General features: G+C 42.2%; 1 protein-coding gene across 1 annotated transcript in view; it reads right to left on the bottom strand.

Moving 5' to 3' along the window:
* The window catches only part of RGS7BP (regulator of G protein signaling 7 binding protein), a gene marked incomplete at both ends in the record, with an annotated part of 117,416 nt that extends 98,269 nt beyond the window's left edge, over nt 1-19,147 (bottom strand). Inside the window, 2 exons of the mRNA XM_081233935.1 lie at nt 17,262-17,428; nt 18,344-19,147. Of these exons, the coding sequence (XP_081090061.1) occupies nt 17,262-17,428; nt 18,344-18,508 (332 nt within the window). The remainder of the gene's footprint in view (nt 1-17,261; nt 17,429-18,343) is intronic.
* Nucleotides 19,148-19,706: the final 559 nt, after the last annotated feature.

Below are 19,706 nucleotides of genomic sequence, written 5' to 3'. Positions count from 1 at the left end.
ATCAGGTTAAGAGAGTATTTTCCCCCCTTAGGATCTCAATTTGATAAAGTAAAATATGTATGTCCTATATTTAATTTTCATGTAGAACTCAGACTCTGTTATATGTCTGACAGGCTATTTGTCTTGATGTTGATCCTAATAAGATCAATGGATTCTGTGTGATATGAAAGAGTAATGTGTACAATGATAATTTAAATAATTGTCTAAGCAAAAGAGAGGATATTTCAAGCAATTTGACTTCAGGACACACGTACAAATATTGTAATTTCTTTCCTTAGGTTCAATTCCAAAAATGTTTAACGTGTTCCTAAGGCTAATTAAATATGTTTAACCTTCATTAACTAACAATTCAAGGCCAAAATATATATCTCTGTTTTTTTCTATATTTGGTAGGGTTTTTTTTTTTGCAGGGGGGTTTGTTTTTATTTATTGAGGTGACAGGTATTGACAAGTTTTAATACTCCACAATGTGCTGTTCGGAAAGCAACAAAGAAATTAAGAAGGGGATACAGTTACTAACATAAACAGAAAATGATAAGACATCCTGGCATCTCTCTAATTGTTCACATCCACTGATCTGCAAATATTCTGAGCAAGCAAGCACGTGCTAATTAACAGAGGTAGACACTAATGGCTGAGGGCCACTTTCAGTCGGCAGACTTTTTCTGTTGGCCAACTTTAAAAAATCATATTTCACACACAAACATGAATTCATGGATTTTCTTAAGAAAAAAAAAGCCACAAGAATGGCACATTTGGCCCATCTTTCCACATGGGAATCAGTAATCAGTGGAGCTTGTATGGTAGCCTGCTTCAGACCCACAGGCATGGGCTCCCCAGACCACCAGCACCCCACCTGACCCGCTTCAATTTTTCACATCGCCTCTCTGGCCCCTGATGGATCTGGGTTTGGAGACCTTGAATCACACATTGCCTCCAATCCTACAACTGCATTTTCCCTTTTCTTTTCCCTTTAGCTTCATTCCTTTATCCCCTGGCAGTGCCAACTCCTTAATCAGCATAGTTCCCAAAGAACTAATTACTTCCTCCTTCCCTATTTCTTTTCCTCTTTTCCAGCTGAATCATTCCCCTTTCCTGCCTCTTCCCCCCTCACATCCCACAGCATTTCTTTCTCAGAAGTTGGAGATTGTCTTTATAAAGGTGAACCATGAAGCAAGACTTTCCCCAAATGAACTGTCATGACATGTCTTTTGGAAAGATTACACCTAAATAGATATTTTAACTCGCTTCACATTTTCACATCAAATCTACCATGGTGCCTGTACAGTAACCTAATATGAAAATTTCGAGAATAATTTCAAGCTACTCTGAGTCTGAACAGACTTGGTAGCTTAAAACATATTTCCTCCTCAGAAAACAAAAGATTGAAGGCATGAATATAAAAATAGTTGATAGGGCTTGTTTCCTGGAGGGAACATTTGCTGAGTGATTTTGCATTATGGTACATGCTGTGGCCTAAAATAATCTGAGCAGTTTCCTCATTATTCACTGATGGTACAGTACGCAAACAGAGGCAGCCATTTGAGCTCAAACTTCAGAGAGTAAGAGAACATGGTGTACGGCAAAAAATGTTCATGGAAGTCACCCAGCTTGGAAAATACAGTCGTCTCCTTTAAACATTGTTGTACTCTCAGGTGGGGGCCAACTGAGTCCTGATTCCTGACTATGTGCTGACGGGCAGGAACCATGTCAAGTCTCCCCTCTCACAGTGCACAGAGAGAAGTCTTCTCAAATGTCCATAGGTGATCTCCTCACAGCCTCTCTCAGCATTATGAATTCTGGGGCTTTCAGCCATCTACTATGGTCAAGGCAACTGACCCAGTGTAATGATTAATTTTATGTGTCAACTTGACTGGACCACAGGATACCCAGATATGTGTTTAAACACTGTTTCTGGGTATGTTTGTGAGGGCATTTCTGGAAGAGATTAGCATTTCAATTGGTGGACCGAGTAAAGCAGGTGGTCCTCTCCAGTGTGGGTGGGCACCATTCAATCCCTTGAGGGCTCAAATAGAACACAACAGTGCAAGAAGGTTGAATTCTCTCTCTCTCTCTGCCTGATTGTTGAGCTAGGACATCAGTCCCCTCCTGCTCTCAGACTGGGACTCACACGGTTGGCTCCCCTGGTTCTCAGGTCTTTGGACTCTGAGTGAATTACATCACTGGCTTTCCTGGGTCTCCAGCTTGCAGATGGCAAATCATGGGACTGCCCCGCCTCCATACGTAATTGTGTGAGCCAATTCCTCATTTTATATTACAGCCCCCAGCCCCTGCTCACACACTCCCGATTGTTGCTGTTTCTCTGGAGAATCCAAATATGCCCAGTTTGGGAAAGATTTTCCACTCACCTCTCAGTAGTGTTTCTCTCTTCCACGACGAGGACAGCTGTGCTCATCCAAACTATACATCCCCAAATCACAACCACAGACAGATTCTGATCATTTACATTTGCCTCATATAGCTCATTTGGGAGTGAAAACTCTGCTGTGGTCCTCAGAGAGAAGGTCTTTCTACATCTGCCACTATTTTTGAGCAGGACCCAGATGCGGATTATCACAAAACCAAAACAAATAGATTTTTATAAAAGTTAATAAAGTGCTAGTAAGAACAAGAACAAGACTCTTCAGGTGATTTATCCTTGCTCACTTTCCCAATACTCATTTCTTACCACATCTGCTTCTTCTTACAGCAGAACAGGACAGACAGGAGTGGATTTTTTTTTCAAATAATTCCCCTTTAAACAGAAATAATGACACAAACCCCCCAAATGTTTGAAGTATATAATTCAAGAAGCATGAATTATACATGATTATACACCAGAGGTAATTTTAGGAATTACTTTCTATTTTCTACCTAAATTTTTCCTACATCAGAAATATTTTGGTGAGGGTGAGGGGGAATGGTTTATTCTTTTTTTTTTTTTTTTTCTTTTTGCGGTATGCGGGCCTCTCACTGTTGTGGCCTCTCCCGCTGCGGAGCACAGGCTCCGGACGCGCAGGCCCAGCGGCCATGGCTCACGGGCCCAGCCGCTCCGCGGCATATGGGATCCTCCCAGACCGGGGCACGAACCCATATCCCCTGCATCGGCAGGCGGACTCTCAACCACTGCGCCACCAGGGAGGCCCAGGTTTATTCTTTAATTCTAAGACAAATAGCAATTTTCATAGTAATGGACTAATAGGAATATGATATTGAAGATAAAAAATCAAAAATTATCTGTATACTGATAATGAACATCTGAGAGGGAAAAAACCATCAGCTTCGCATAATTCCTCAGCTCAGGGAGTGGATGGCAAGAATGGAAATAAGAATTCCAAGCCAAATTTGAATGCTTCAAAATTAGACCCACTAAGGGAATAAAAGGGCCTAAAACTCAGAGCCTGAAGCTCTAACAAGCCATCATTCTGGCTGAAAACTAGAAATCCCACAAAGAGGGCAATTTACATAATTACTATGTATTATGATTTTAAACTCCATTTGTGGGAAAGCAGGACCTCTTGTGGGTTTATTGACAAGATGTGGGTATTTAAAGAAGTGATGTTTTGAGACTAGTCTGGTAATCTCTTCCCATTCTTGTCACCGATGAGTCCTTCCCATCTTTTCACCCAGCCTCAATGTTACTTTCTTGAGTGTTCCCATCACCCAGTGGGAAGCTCTCTCTCCTTTGAGCCCCTCTAGCTCTGGATACCACTCCTCACCCTCACCTCCATTTCTCTTTTCACCCCTGTACTCACTGATGTCTTGGAGTGGAGCTGGGTGGTCAGTGTCACTGTGGTAATGGAGTGTCCCCCTCCTCCTCAAATGTCTTCTGCTGGGAAGAAGCAGGTCGTTTCTTGAAACCCAGAATTCAGCCTACCTTGACCTGGGTCCAACATTTCTGGGACTTATGTAGGCAAACAAACAAGAAAGAAGGTGCTCAAGGATGGAGCAATTTGAGATAGACAGTATTGAGAGAGGAAGTCTGAAAAATTCAGGGCACAGAGAGAAGTGCTGAGGCCCCGAGAATGCAGAGCCGAGATCCATTCACATTCCACTGGCAGCTTCAGCAAGGCCATAATTTTGTTATTTTTTTCCTGCCTGCCTGTTTTCCTCTCCTTACTAGCTGAGGAAACCTTAAAAACCCTCAAGTCAGCTGTGTGCCTGATGAAGAGGTCCTTGTGCTGAAGTGAGTCCAGGGAAGGAGAGAGACTCTGAGTGGAAATAATACTTTGTGACAGTGGAAGGGAAGGAAAGCAGGTCGGCCAATCCTGGGGCCTCTCCAAGAAAGGAAGGGGCCGTCTGGGGAAACAAAACAGCCCAGTGTAGTGTCAAGAATAAAGACTCTGGCAACAGAGAGACCAGTGTTCAAACCCCAGCCCCACCCAATATCTTGACCAAATACCTCAACTTTCTGAACTAAATGTACTAAAAAATGGAAATTTAAAAAATATTTAGCAGTATGGGTGCTTTGGGAAGCTTCCAGGTGAGGCAAGCTTCATCTAGAATCAAGAGTCAGCCCTGGTGTTTTATTGGCGCTGGATGGGGCCACTATCTTGGAACCACAAGGGACAAGTCACTAGGACCACAAGAATCACTAGGACCACTGTCCTGACATGCTCCAACTTGTGAAATAATCCCAGCTCCCACCTACCTACAGAGCGGCCTCTGATTAGGCCACTATGGGCTAGTTTCTGTTACTTGTAGGTAAATGAATTTCTTAGCCAACATATCTCACTTTAAAACATTATCTCACTGGGTTCTAAGTAAATATTATTTCAGATGAATTCATTTAATCATGAAGGAATGTATGCAAAGGGTATAGCACGCAGTTGGTTCTCAGCACATTTAAACTCCTATTTCTGCTTCCCCTTGGCTCAAGACAGACAAATAGCATCCCTTAAAGTTTGCTCATGGCAGGAAGCCCAAGGCTACACAAATAAAAGTGAAAGTACACTGCTCGTTGCTCTCAAAGCTCAGTCCAAGTGGCCTCCTGTCCTTTATGAAGTTGTCTTTCCTGGCTACACCCACCCAGGCAGAGCTGATTGCCGCCTCCTTTATGCCTCTCCTATATCATCCACATATTTCTATTGTAGCAGTGATCGCACTGTTTTGCAATGATTTGTTTACATGTCTCTCTTACACAGATGCTGGGTGATGAGCTCCTCAAAGGGCAGGAGCTGTGTTGTATTTATCTTTATACTTCCAAAGCCTAGCACAGTGGCTGGCCCATAGTAGGTGTTCAATGTTTAATGAAGAAATGGATGGACCAATAAACCAAGAAGGAAATGGGCAGGAAGGAGAGGTAGATGCTAGGGCATGTCCTCCCACTACTTCCTACCCCTCTAGCACCCCTTTGCTCACTTCTCACATCCAAGCTCCCTACCCTTCCTGTCTCCCCAGTCTTGCTAAAGTTCTCCTATCCTAGGCCTCAGGAAGCATCACTTTGGCTTACAGATTGGGAAATTTTTGTCCTCACTAGACAACTAGTATGGAGAGAGATATATGTAAATCAGATCATGAAACTTGTAGCCAAGAAAGCCACAAGACACGGTCCTGGTCAACAAGATGTTCATGGAAGTTGCCGTGTGAGGCTTCTGAGAAAGCTCTTTTAAAAGGGACACAACTGTCTTATGTTTTTGCCTTCTGTCCTTCCTACTTGCTGGGAGTATGGACAGAATTTCTGGAGGTGAAGCAGCAATCTTGAGACCTAGAGGAAAAGGCCTGATTATAGAAATCTCAGGCCTGATATCTTTAAACCGTGAAGCAATGTGTGCTATCCCCTATCCCTGGGTTTATAATTATGTGAGAAAATAAACCTTTATGTATGGATGTCACTAAAATCTGGTCTATGTTACTTGCAGCTGAAGACAATTCCAAACTGAAAGTCTAGTCTCCTTTCTTTTCTTCAGACCTGCCAAGGTCACTTCATTTTAGGACCTTTACACTTGCTATTCCTTCTGCCTGAAATGTTTTTCTCTTAGATGATCACATGACTGTCCCTTCTCAAAGTCAGGTATCAAGTTAGAACATCACCTCAGATATCACCACATTGCATCCATCATTCTTTAATAATACTATCTAATTTTATTTTCTTCATTGCTTTTATCACTCTCTGAAATGCTCTATCCTTTGCATATTTCTTTTTGTCTTTGTCCATTCAGGCTGCTATAACAAAATACCACAGACTGGGTGGCTTAAAAACAACAGAAATTTATTCCTCACAGTTTTGAAGGCTAGGAAGTCTGAGATCAAGGCACAAGCTTGGTCATGTTTGGTGAGAGCCTTCTCCCTGGTTCATAGCCAGTGTCCTCTTTCTGTGTCCACACATGGTGGAAGGGGTGAGGGATATTTCTGGAGCCTTTTTTTTATTAGTGCACTAATCCCATTCATGAGGGCTCCACCCTCATGACTTCAGTACCTCCCAAAGGCCCACCTACCAGCATCATCACATTGGGCATTAGGATTTCAACATCCACATTTTGTGGGGACACAAATCTTCAGACCATAGTACTTCTTGATTATCTTCACCATGAATGCAGGGCCCTTCTCTATTTCAGAACTGCTATGTCTCCAGCACCTAGAAAAGCATGTGGCATATGGTGGGTGCTCTATGAATAGGTTCCCAGAAAGGAAGATGACTTCCAGAGTTGGAAATGAATATATTTCCCCATCGAATATACTGTCATATGTGTTGAATAGGTTTATAATTTAGGAAATTATGGATTAAATACCATTTATGTCCTGACTACTGGATATAACATTATTTACATGAGATAATGAATTTCAAGTTCAATTTCTTTTAATAAACTCATAATCTTGATCACAGATCATCTTATCCCCATATCCAGAAAACCCTGCCTCCCTCCCTTTTATTCCTGTTATAGCTCATCAGATTTTAACTACTTGATGGAATTTTTTTCTTTGATTTAAAATAAAGTTTAAATTTATTTTTTAAAAGAAGAGTCCCACTTAGTCTCTGGTAGATTTTTAAAAATTGATTTCTTGAGTGCCACTACTTATCCTCCTTACAGGCCCTATCTTATTTCACATCCTGCTTTGTGAAAATTATACTCAAGCCCTTTCAAAGGCACCTTGCCTGACTTCCTGTCCTCCCAAGTGGTTCCTGAACCTCTAATCTTTTCCATAGGTCCATTTAAAAACAGCAAAATTTTCTTAATCCCTTTGGGACCCTTCCATCTGCTCTGAATTTCTGTGCTAGGATCATGGCAGGCAATGAGACTGCAAGTAAGACCTTGACATTTAGGAGAGTAAATTATTTCTTTTAATAGCTAGATTGTGCTTTTTCATATAAAAACCATAGACGTAGACTCATAGACTAGGGCCATCCTATTATACACCCTTAAGGAATAAAAAGCAGACTAGTTTGAGTAAGTAAAGCGTTTACAAGTTAAATGGTAAAAGTTAAGTCCAGGAATACAGGTTGGGGACAGAGATCGTTAGTCATTTCCCAATATCTGCTCTCTCTCTTTTTCTTAGTAATAAAGTCCTCCTTCTGTTTAAGGTGGCAGCGATAAAAGAATACATTTCCTAGTCTCCCTTGTAGTTAGATGTGACTATACGATGCAGTTCTAGAAGAAGTTTTATTTGGGTCTGCTTAAAAAGAGCAGACCCAGCTGGGAAGTGTGGCTTTCCCACTTCATCCTTTCTTCCAGTCTGGAACCGGGACTCATGGCTGTAGCTCCTATAATAATCTCACATCATAAAGTCAGATTGAGGATGGAAGACATAAACAAAGAGTGGGTGACAGAAATGCTGATTTCCTGGAGCCAGCACACCGGTTCCGAATTGGCCATTCTAGGGCTTCTTTTCTGTGAGAGAATAAACACTGGTGTCTTTGAATTTTTTGTTCAGTGTAGGCAAATGTAATCCATTTTTATACAAATGCTCACTTGGGGAGTTTTAAAAAATATCCCAATGCCCAGGCTGCCTCCCAGATCATTTAAATCAGAAACTCTAGGGATAGAATTCAAATGTCGACAATTTTTAAAGTTTTCTGGGTGATTGCAGTGTGCAGCCCAGGTTGAGAATCACTGCTTCAGGCTGACAGGCCTCATATTTAGCAAGTTCAAAATCTCCTGGGGGGGCTTCCCTGGTGGCGCAGTGGTTGAGAGTCCGCCTGCCGATGCAGGGGACACGGGTTCGTGCCCCAGTCCGGGAGGGTCCCACACGCTGTGGAGCGGCTGGGCCTGTGAGCCATGGCCGCTGGACCTGCGCGTCCGGAGCCTGTGCTCCACAACGGGAGAGGCCACAACAGTGAGAGGCCCGCATACCACCAAAAAAAAAGAATCTCCAGGGGGATGGGGTGGTGCTTGTTAAAAAAGTTGGATTTTCAGGGTTCATTCCCCAGAATTTTGGTTCTTTCGGTCCGAGGGCACCCCAGGTGATTCTGAGACAGGCAATGCAGGGAACACATGTGAAGAAACACTGCTTTAGGCAATGGGGCATCTTTGGAAATTTTAAAGCAAAGAAGTGACAAGATCAGAGGAGAGTGTTAGGAGGATTAGTCTGGATCTAGTGAATAAGTTGAAAAGAAGAGGTGAGAGACCGATGGTAAGGAGAACAACTGGGAGGTACTACACTAGTTGATGGCCTGAGGGGACATGATTCTGAACTAAGTGGGTGGCCACAGAAATGGGGGAAAAAGGGGAAGATACAATAGACATTGAAAAAGATAAAATACTACAGGACTTACTAACTGACAGAATAAGACTGAGGGGGACTTTAAGATACTTATTTTTAGTGACTGAATAATACACTAGGGGTTTGATGACTTCTGGGTTAGTATGTACTTCCCCCTTTTTCTCGAACTCAGTTAAATTGCTGTAGATTATTAGTTTACTGTTTATCTACACCTGCAAATGTAATTTTTGTTAACCTGATTGTATCTAGAGTTTTCCATTAGATTGGAAACATTTTTTTGCTAAATCAACACTTCTATTTAAAGGCTTAGACACATTATCCTAGCAAGAGTCTATTTCACAAATTTTAGTATTTGTTTATAAATATATCTAAATATGTGTATATGAACAAGCAATATACCTATGTGTAAATATGTGTATAGACAAACAAATGTTTTTCATTAGATTTTTACTTTTTAAAAAACGTCATGTCTTCTAGAGCAGAGGAAATAAATGAACTGATTACTGGTTTAGATACTGCTCTGGAGCTTGCTTTATGTAGATATCTTTTTGGATGAGACACATCTAAACTTTCAAGGGCTAAAAGTTTAAAGAATGGCTTTTAAAAAATGACCTCAATAGAAAATGGTTATTTAACTATTCACTATAAAGCCACCAAGCAGATGTTAGGGTGATATTTTATCAAATAACCTCAAACATGATTACCTTCTGAGTAATTCTAAAATACACACTGCCCACTAATTTCTTATAATAAGGAACATGTATGCCTCAGAAAACAATCTTAAGTGTACTCTTCAAGTCCTCTCATTTAAAAACCAACATTGGTTTTATAGTTACAAACCAGAAAGAAATAACAGTCAAATGTAATAGAAATATAAAATGTAAGCTAATGTATTTGCTCCTTTTTTACTAAAGTGTGTGTCTGTGTCAAGACACAGTTTCTTTTTTTCCTCTTATTGAACTACAGTTGATTTTTTCAACATTTTCTATTTTATTGTTTTTTAAAAGTATTTATGTATTTATTTATTTATTTATTGGCTGTGTTGGGTCTTCATTGGTGCGTGTAGGCTTTCTCTAGTTGAGGCGAATGGGGGCTACTCTTCGTTCCGGCGCGCAGGCTTCTCACTGCGGTGGCTTCTCTTATTGCGGAGCACAGGCTCTAAGCGCACGGGCTCAGTAGCTGTGGTGCATGGGCTTAGATGCTCCGTGGCATGTGGGATCTTCCTGGATCAGGGCTCGAACCCATGTCCCCTGCATTGCCAGGCAGATTCTTAACCACTGCACCACCAGGGAAGTATAGTTTATTTTTAAATTGAAGTATATAACACAGTGTCTTTTAAGAATGGATTTAAAAATACCAAGTAAACTTAATGAATAAACAAGATGCACATTTCCTCACGAGCTTGGCACTTGGTGCAAACATGAATGAAACACAGCCTTGCTCTCTTGTACTTCACGGTATAAATAATAAAGTGATGATGAGTTTCCTAGAGTTTGTTTTAGGTTTAATTTTCCCTCTAATTGGAACATCTATTAGAAAGCTCTAACAAGGTGAAAGTCATTAGATATGTTCAACACATAAAAAGGCTAAACTTCAACTGGCAGTGGGAGACCATGTATCTAGATTCCCTATCACGTTTAGTTTGGTTGATAAGAATAGCACATTTCTTTAATTTGGTGTGAGGCAGTCCTTTGTCACTTGCTCCTGAGTATGCTATGGCCCTGAAGCAACAGAATCAGCATCACTGAGGGACCACCACCTAATCACATCTAGCCATGCAGACCAGAGAAAGTGAATGTCCTACGTGTGGACTGTAGGTGCATCTACACCTCCTCCTCACATTCTCTTTGGCAGTTGGATTTTGCTCCACCTTCAGACACCAGTAATTAAACTGGTTATAGCAAAGTGCTAACCATATTGGGGATTCTTTGAGAACACATCCATTTCATACAGAAAACATTCTATTGCATTGTCACAAACCCCACCCCTAATATGAGCTACAGTCTTGCAAATGATAAAACACTGGGTGCTGGGAAGTCTTTGTGCAAAAGTGTTGAGAAAGTATGTAGATAGTGTTGGGCAAAACACCATCCCCAGTGGGTGAAACAAACAACCCAAAGTGTGTATTCTACTGCAGATGGGTGAAGGGAATTTGCTATGGGTGGAACTTTCTTTTCCCCACCCCCCAAATTCATATGTTGAAGCTCTGACACCCAGCATCTCAGAATATGACCTTATTTGGAAATAGGTTGGTGCAGATATAATTAGTTAAGTTAGCATGAGGTCATACTGGTACAGTAGAGTGGGCCCCTAATTCAGTAAGACTGGTGTCCTTATAAAAAGGGAAAATTTGGACGCACACACTCACACAGAAGAACATGTGAAGATGGAGGCAGAGATACTTCAGCAAGCCAAGAAACACCAAGATTGCTAGCAAACCACTAGAAGCTAGAGACAGGAACAGATTCTTCCTCCCAGCCCTCAGAAGGAATCAACCCTGCCTTACCTTGATCTTGGACTTCTAGCCTCAAGAACTGTGAGACGAGAACTTTCTGCTGTTTAAGCTACTCAGTTTGTGGTACTCTATTACTATAGCCCTAGAAAACTGACACAGAATTGTTCTCCCATCATTATCTCAGATGGATATCATATTCTTTTGGTGCAGATATAACTCACCTTTCACTATTTGACCAGTGAGAGTTAAAATTTAAAAACCCAAACACCTGTAATAGGAAGGAAACATAAAGGACAGTGTAGCTGGCTTGGCATGCTTGCCAACCAGGCTTATTTTACTATACCTCAGGCCTCCTCTATCATGTGGATTAAAGAAAGCTGAGTGAGCTGCCTCCATGGTCAACAAATACTCCTTCCGTTTTCTACCACCCCACGTAATTGCTGCAGTCTCAGCCAAAGTGCTGAGAGGAAGCATCACTGACTAAGCTGCAGCTCTGTGTTCTCTCTCTCCCATTTCAACATCCTAGCAAACACAACAGGGAATGGACAAAAAGGGGGACTGGAAAATACAGAGCAGAAAAGTCAAATAAATATCAAACAAAACTAAAATAGACCAAAAAAAATAGAAGAAAAAACACAAGGAGAGATGCAAGGAGAAAGGAGAAAAACACAGGCATGGCTGGCCAGGAAAATAATTGCTGAAAGGAAAAACCTAAAATCTGTGGGTATGGATCCCTAGGATAATCACTATATTGTTCCCGGAAGCCATTAGGAGATTAAGATTCTCCTTGTGATATAGTATGTTCACATCCTGACAAATTACTTCTGGACTTCAATCATCAAACTTCCTGCATGTGCTGATTTTTTCATAGCTCAGTTCTGTAAACAAAATCTATGTGATTCTACACGAATTAACATAGAACACTAGAATGATGAAGCCGGAGAACTCAGAAATCATTCAATTCAATTATTGAGGTGTACAGAGAATTTAATAGTCTTGTCCAGTGGCATAAGCTTGTCCACATAGCTTATACCAGAGCTAGGCCAAAAGGTTTTGTAAATATTATGATTTATGAAGAATCTAGGTTGATTTATACCAAGAAAGTATTTCTAAACTTAACTACTTTTGAACTTTCACATCTCCATATTGCTTTTAAGATTTTAAAGAAGAGGCCTTTTGGGAGCCATCTGGGAAGTTTCAACCGAGAAAATTCCTCAGAACATAATGTAAGAAACCAAAGTAAACAAAAATGTATTTCAGCTAAAATATTTATTTGAAAACTATTTGAGGGGCAGATTTTTTTAATATAAATGTATCTTGACCACCTGAATTTTAAATGTCTTATTAGTAATTACAGTAACACTAATCTGAACTTAATAATAGCATCTGCTGTATGCTAGGCAGTCTTCTAAGTGCTTCCTGTAGGTTACTTTACTCAATCCTCAGAATACTGTATGATTTGGTCCCATTATTTATTAGCCCTATTTTGCTGATTAAGAAATTGAGGCAGAGAGAGACAACATCTTTGCCCAAGGTCACACTATTTATGAGTGGTAAGGCTGAGACTTGAACACTGGCAGTCTAGCGCCAAAGTCTATATACTTAACCACTGTGCCGCACAGCCATTTACCGCCCTATGAAGCAATTTGCAATATCAGTACACATGTATCCCTAGTCAGTGGTAAAAACAGGATTTTATCCAGGTCTAATCTGATTTAGAGTCAATGCTCTTTCCCACGACAGCTATATTGCCTCTCATATTAGCATACTCAAACCTCACTTTCACTCTAATCAGCAGCCACTAACAGAAGGTCATGGTGTGAATATCCAGTGCAACGAAAGTACCACATCAGCAAAGGAAAAGGACTCCTAATAACCAGTCCACCACCATAGCATAAACTGCTGGGGTTTTCTGGAGGATATTGGTTCTTCTGGGTCCTCCTAGCTTGTATGCTGTACTCTTCTCTCTTCACTCTCAGGAGATGGTGTGGTTGATAGAACAGGCACTAGACCAGAGGGCATGAAACCTGGGTTCCAGTCTTAGAGCAGCCTGGGACTGGCAGAGTACCCCTGTCAGCGTAGGCATCACCCACCTGGCTCCCTAAATCCTCTCAACTAATTTACAGATAAGGGAATTGAGATTTAGAGAGTAATTCCATCAAGGTCAGCAAAGATGGTATTCAGCCCTGGTTTGCCTGACTGTAAAATCCTCATGTATACTCGACCAAGCTGTCACTTTAAATCCTCCAAATCTCAGATTCCTCAAACATAAAACAAGGACATTTTGCTAAATCAGTACTCTCTGTATCATGGAGCTCTAGGGATTCTTCAAAGGTGTCTCAGAAGTCATTTTTGGAGGGAAGTCCAAGGAGACAGGGTCCAGACAACTTCCTACCCCTGACGTGTGTGCGTGTGCACACACATAAGTGCATGTGTGTGCACACACACATACACAGAAACATCAAGCAGTGCCCCTCTTAGCTTTAATGCCTAGGAGAGGATCAGCATGGTGAAGGTACAATAACTGTGGTAAATCAAGCCATTCAGAGGAGGCTTTGGATTCAGCTGGCTGGCTCTGCCCAGAAAACATCCAATGCCTTTGAAAGAAAAGGCTGTACCTGAACTTCTGTTGATCTAAACACAGTCTGAGAAAGTGTTTTGGTTGTATCTGTGAAGATGGCCTTCTTACGAAGGGTCAGCTAGTGAGAAACACAGTCCGAGTTTTCTTCTCTTGTGGTCACCATTCCTTGAGGGTTTCAACTGGTCAGGGATGAAAGGGATGTAGCATTTGTGGCTTAATTCTTTTTTTTTTTTTTTTTTTACTTTTAACCCAAACTGTATTTTATTACATTTAGACATCATCCACTGTAAGAAACACCACTGTTTTATGTACCATTAGGAAAGAAAAGATGCTGCCACTCAATATGATGCATTGTAAAATGAACTGTAAATTCAGAGATATTAAAATGTTAAAGACCTTAGGAATGATGAAATTGTGGGTCTCAATAGAGAGGTCTCACAATGCCATGGGCTACCTGTGTGGTTTAATCCTAACTCTGTTTTTTCTCTTCCTCTCTCTTTATCTTGCCTCATTTTCTTTTTACCCTGTCCACTTTCAACCCTGCCTTCTTCCTCTGGCCCCAGAGCCAGGTGGTAGAGAAGAAAGGAGTGGTCTGTGTTGGTAAGAAATGAGAGAAGTCATTTACTCCTTCAACTCCTGCCTTTCCCCCCACCTGTATTCCTACAAAGAACAACGCATTGGTGCTTAGATGATCACTATCAGGCAGGCATCTTGATGAATGCACGGAGAGCCAAGATTTACTTTATCCCATCCCTGTAGCTCATATCCCTTTCACTAAAAGCTACATATGTAGAAAAGAATAAAGCCAATGAAAGTCAAGTGTTCATCATACCTTTTTGATGGTGATCATACCTTTTTAAAAACATTTATTGAGGTATCCTTTACATACCATAAAATTCACTCATTTTAAGTTTGCAATTCATTGATTTTCAGAAAATATACAGCTGTACAAGCATCACCACAATTCAAATTTGAATCATTTTCCATCACCCCAAAAAGATACCTCAAGCTCATTTGCACTCACACCCTGTTCCCACCCCAAGCCCTAGGCAACCACTAATCTTTCTGTTTCTTATAGATTTGCTTTCTCTGAGCATTTCATATAAATGGAATCATATAATACTTGGTATTTTGTGACTGGCTTCTTTCATTTTGTGTACTCTTTTGGAGGTTCATCTATACATTAGCATGTCTCAGTACTTTGTTTTTTTACGTGACACCTTTTTGAATGGCAACATTTTATGGAGGAAAGTTCACAGATTTCAGAAGCATGCAAACCTGGGGCCAAATCAGAGTTGTACCACTTCTTAGTTGTGTGTCTTTGGGCAATTTCCTTAACCTCTCTAAGACCCATTTGTAGAATAAGGATACGAATCCCTCCCTCAGAGGATTATTCTATCAACTAAATGGATTTTGCCAGCAAACAATGGGCAGTCAAGAAATCTAGTCTTTCTGTCTACATTCCCCAGGAATCATTGTTTTCTTACCCCTGCATCAAATTGTAAAGTGAATCCTACAGCCTCCCTACCAGCCTTCACATGAAGCTTGAAATGAGAGCCCACATAACTAGCAATATCAGGAATGAAATTCCACCAAGGGGAATCACATCCTTCATTAATGGAGCCCAGATGGTGAGGAGCTAAAGGGATTTCCTTCAATATTGCTGTCATGTTTTAGAAAGAAGGTTGAACTGTATTTCATTGTTATTTTAAGGAGGAAAATGTTTCGAATTCTACTCTAGAACATTCTACAGAGTTAGCCTTACTTTTGCAAGGCTTTAAGAACAACCTATTTTCCCACCAATTCTTATAAAACTGCCCCCAATAACATCAACCCTCAGATAACATGTAAGTAAGTGGTAAAGGGCTATAACCCCCTGAATTCATAAAATTCACCTCAAATCCCCAAAACTCAACTTTTAGCCAACAGTTTCAGACTCTTTCTTTCCTAAACCTTTAGAAGAACCTGAATTTCATGTGTGTAGCCGAATAGACTAAATTGAACTCCTTGTTCATTTCTCCAGTCCATCTTCTCTGATTAGAACATATCAATTTGAGTTCCAAGTTAAAGGAACTCTGGATATAACCACACCATACACTCTTAGACACAGAGTTTACGTAGATGCAGTTCCTTAGCCCTGAGCCCTCATTTTCCTTCTGAATCATTGTTTCTCCACAGTTTTCAGTCCACCATGATTCCCTTTTGTGTTTCTGATTGTTTTTCTCTCTTCTTCTCTGAGATTTATCACAGCTGCATTTTTTCCCCAGATTCCTTAAACACTTAATTCCTTTCCACCTCCTAGATTCACTCCCAGATTTACCTCCTGTTAAGTATAATATAACAGTTAAAACAGAAAAGGATAATACTTTTCAGTATTTCTACTAAATTAAATAGGTTTGCAACATATTTTATGTATCTCTCACTTCAAGGAGGTTAGCACAGTGAATCATTTTTCATGTAAAATGCCTGTTGTCAAATGTAGACTAGTTATTAAGAGAGGCGACATATGGCTTTCTAATCTTTATATACTAATAATTGTCACTGTACATATTAATGGCATTAAAGATAACAAAGAGTGATTCTTTCAAAAAAGTAAATTAGATATAATTCCTACAAGTGATCAATCTGCAGCATTATCAGGAGAGTCTGACTAACTAGAACTTCTACTGTGATAAAACCATACTCACGAAGACAAATAGTTAAAAGCTATATCCAGACCGAATCAAACACTTAAATCAATGTATCTGCATAAGGAGTCCTGCGTTTCCTTGCTCTCTGTACTTATCTGAAAATAGAAACTGTTAACAAAATCCAGGACTAACTTTTCTCCCACTATTGAGAGATCAGGAAGGAGTGAGTGCGGTCTCAGGAGAGAAGTTTTCACTCACTGTCTTATCACCTAAAATCAGCGTGAGAATCCATAAACGTGATAAAAAGAAATAAAAATAATTGGGGGGGGGCACAAAAAGCTTAAATTTAGTTAGAATTGTGAATTTCCCCAATCTTTAAAAAGCTTTCCTCATGTTAAAACTTCCCTTTCATACACTACAGTGAAGAGAGTAATTTATATCCAAGACTTTATTTTAGGGAATTTATTTTAAATGATATCATAGGAATTTATCTCATAGTATAAATAGTTTAGTAAATCTGGGATTTAGCAAAGATTTTCCCCCTACTGCACAGGGCTTTTGTGCAGTAGATGTTTAGCAGCAGATGACAAAATAATCTTGAGGCATGATGATTTAACTTCAGTTTGGTGCCCAAACATTCTGCAAAAACATCTTAAGCCCCAAATTCCAACATGTGGCCAGCATATTGAAAGTTAATTTTAAAAAATCACTTAATAACCCAAATATTCAATACATATATAAGAATCACACAACTTTTGGATTATAATTTTGTCTACAGTGTGTTCATAGCTCTCTAGAAAATCCTGATCTCGGGGTGATTGGTTAAAACCTCTCATTTGCAGAGAACATCTCTCAGGCCTTGGTCACCATAAATATCTGCTAGCATGCACACATCATGTATATGAATTACCAAATAATGCCAAGAGTCTCCTACCCCGAGATGGCAGCAAGTTTTTGGTGTGCCTGGCGGGCCATTTCACAGCCTTTGGTTCTTGTCTTGTGCATTTCCACCCTGAGTGAGGGGCAACTGACAGAGACGTCCCCGATAGAAATGACCAATTCTCGGTACAGGGCCACTTGCGTGTTGAACTCTTGGACAAGCTGGAAAAGAGAGCGAGTTTCTTTCATAAGACACTGATCAGGAAGTTTCCTATTTTGCGTACCTAAACAGAGGCTTTCGCTGACCCCTGAGCCACCTCCCCAAATCTCCTGCTAAAGAGCCTACAGATTGTTTAAAGACTGGGGCACAAAGATGTAAGTTCTCTTCATCCAAAGCAAGTGTTTATTTTACATCGGTAAGTCTCGTCATGGAAGCTCTGTTTCCAGACCTACTTGCCACCACCCGTTCAGACTCAGTTTCTGAAGAGCCAGAGCATATTTGGAGAGCTACCATGCCACTCCCAGGTAACTAGAGAGTGATGCTGGGCACTCTCGCATAGAAGTCTCCCCTCTACCACAGCTGGGATGTGGATTTGAACTGGCCTGGGGATAAAGGCCAAAGGTGGGTTATATTAGGCAAACCATTCACCTCCTGCCGGACCACTGAACCGCTCCGGCTGGGCTCTGAGCTTGACGGGAAGACCGGCTACAGCCTCTGAGCTGGAACCTTCGTCCCCTCCGCAGAGCCCCGTGCACTCTATTTGGGTTTGTTTGCTACTGTCTCCCCACAGAGCAGCACTCTTACCTACTCAGCCCCTCCCTCCCTGGTGAGCCAGCCAGTTCACCGTGTCTTTCCTATCTGCCGTTCTCCGAGGGGGTAGAGGCGCGACCTACAGCCGCTGACCCCAAGACCCTTTCCGCGGCACTTCCTGGCGGGGCCATTACGACCCGGGTGTCACCCCGAATCTGGGGGACTGCAGATTTAAAAATAGTTCATGTGCACGTGACCGGCATGGAGGAGCTGAGGGTGGCGGAGTTCCTGGCACTCAGGCAAAAGATTAACGTACACGATTCCCCCACCTCTCCAAAAAAAAAAAAAAAAAAAAAAAAAAAAAAGGAGGCGCATTTTCCACCTACCATCTTGCAATCGTCCAGGGCTCGTTGAGTTTTGTGGGCGCTCTCGGAGCCGCTGCCCCTGCGCTCCCAATCCCGGCTTTGCAGCGGGGGCTTGCTGATCTGGAAGATTGAGGAGCGGGTGGACCGGCTGGGGCGCTTTTTGCGCCCATTCGGTGCAGAACTCATGCATACACATCCACCAAGCCGAAGCCGCTGGTGCAGTGCGCCCCGGCGCGGGCGGCCAGGTAGTTGCCCTGCGCGCCGCCGCCAAGCAGCCGGAGCCGGGACCCGAGGCGCGGCGCTCACAGGCTTGGGACTGGCTGCGCGGGTGGGTAACCTTCAGCTTGAAGGAGAGCCGGGGAAGCGCTGGCTGTGCCGTGCAGCATCGCTTCCACTAGCAGAGAGGAAGGAGCTCGGTCAAGTTCTGCTCAGCAGCACTGCCGGCCCTGTCCCGGGAGCTGGACGCTGGCGCGGGCTCGCACTGCCTTCCTCTCGGCATGGATCGCAAGGCTGGGCGAGAAGGAACACGCCGCCCGGCGGTTCCTAGTTTCCATTCAGATGGGTGAGCAGCTTTCAAAGCCTGCGCTGCCAGGTGGAGAGGAGGGCGGGCAGGGGGAAGATTGTCGCTCTGGCTTCGGGTGTCTTCCCGCAGCGGCGCTCCGTTCGTCTATCTCCTCCCTCCCCCGTCACCAGGCCTGGAAGGGCTGGCAGTCCCCGAAGCAGGCAATTGGCTCTAATCCGTTGTCTTGATTCCTCGTCTCCACGGGGCTCATCTGTTCGAGGATCCCTAATGAATCCGTGGCGGGACTGGCAGACGCAGGGAATCGGTCCGGCTGACGTTGTTCGCGGCCCCGCACATTGATAGGACAGGAATACTAATGTGATCCGTCCAAACCCCTTCCCCCTCCAGGGTTTATGCACTTATCCAATCAAATCCCCGGGAACATCAATTGCAATATTACTTCATCTGCTCTATTATTAGAAACGAAAAGTGTCATCAGAGTGGAGCACATTGCCACATGCTGGGACATAAACACGGATTTCAGATCAACCAGTGTGGGCTTGAGGCCCTCACCTTCCAACACATTCAGAGGCCACGGATTAGTAAAGCCCAACGAGGAGGGAGTGAGGTTTGTGCCTCAGAAGGAAGATCTCTTGATAACAGTTTTTAAAAATAGCTTTGTTTCCGGGAGTTTTGTTGTTGTGGTGGTGTTTTTGTTTTTGTCTATGTTCACCATGTGCCGGGAGAGAAACCTGCAGCACTGGGGGCAGAATGCAAGAGGCCTTCAGTCAAACTGGTCCTCAACCCATCCCATCCCATCTTAACGAGTCAAGCTCCTGGTCTTCCATTCCAGAATCTCAGGACCCAGCTCTGAGAGCTTCC

The sequence above is a fragment of the Mesoplodon bidens genome, assembly GCF_964165515.1.
Source record: "Mesoplodon bidens genome assembly, chromosome: 4".
NCBI lineage: Eukaryota > Metazoa > Chordata > Mammalia > Artiodactyla > Ziphiidae > Mesoplodon > Mesoplodon bidens.
Note: the sequence above shows the minus strand (reverse complement) of the source record. Positions and strands in the feature narration are given on the sequence as shown.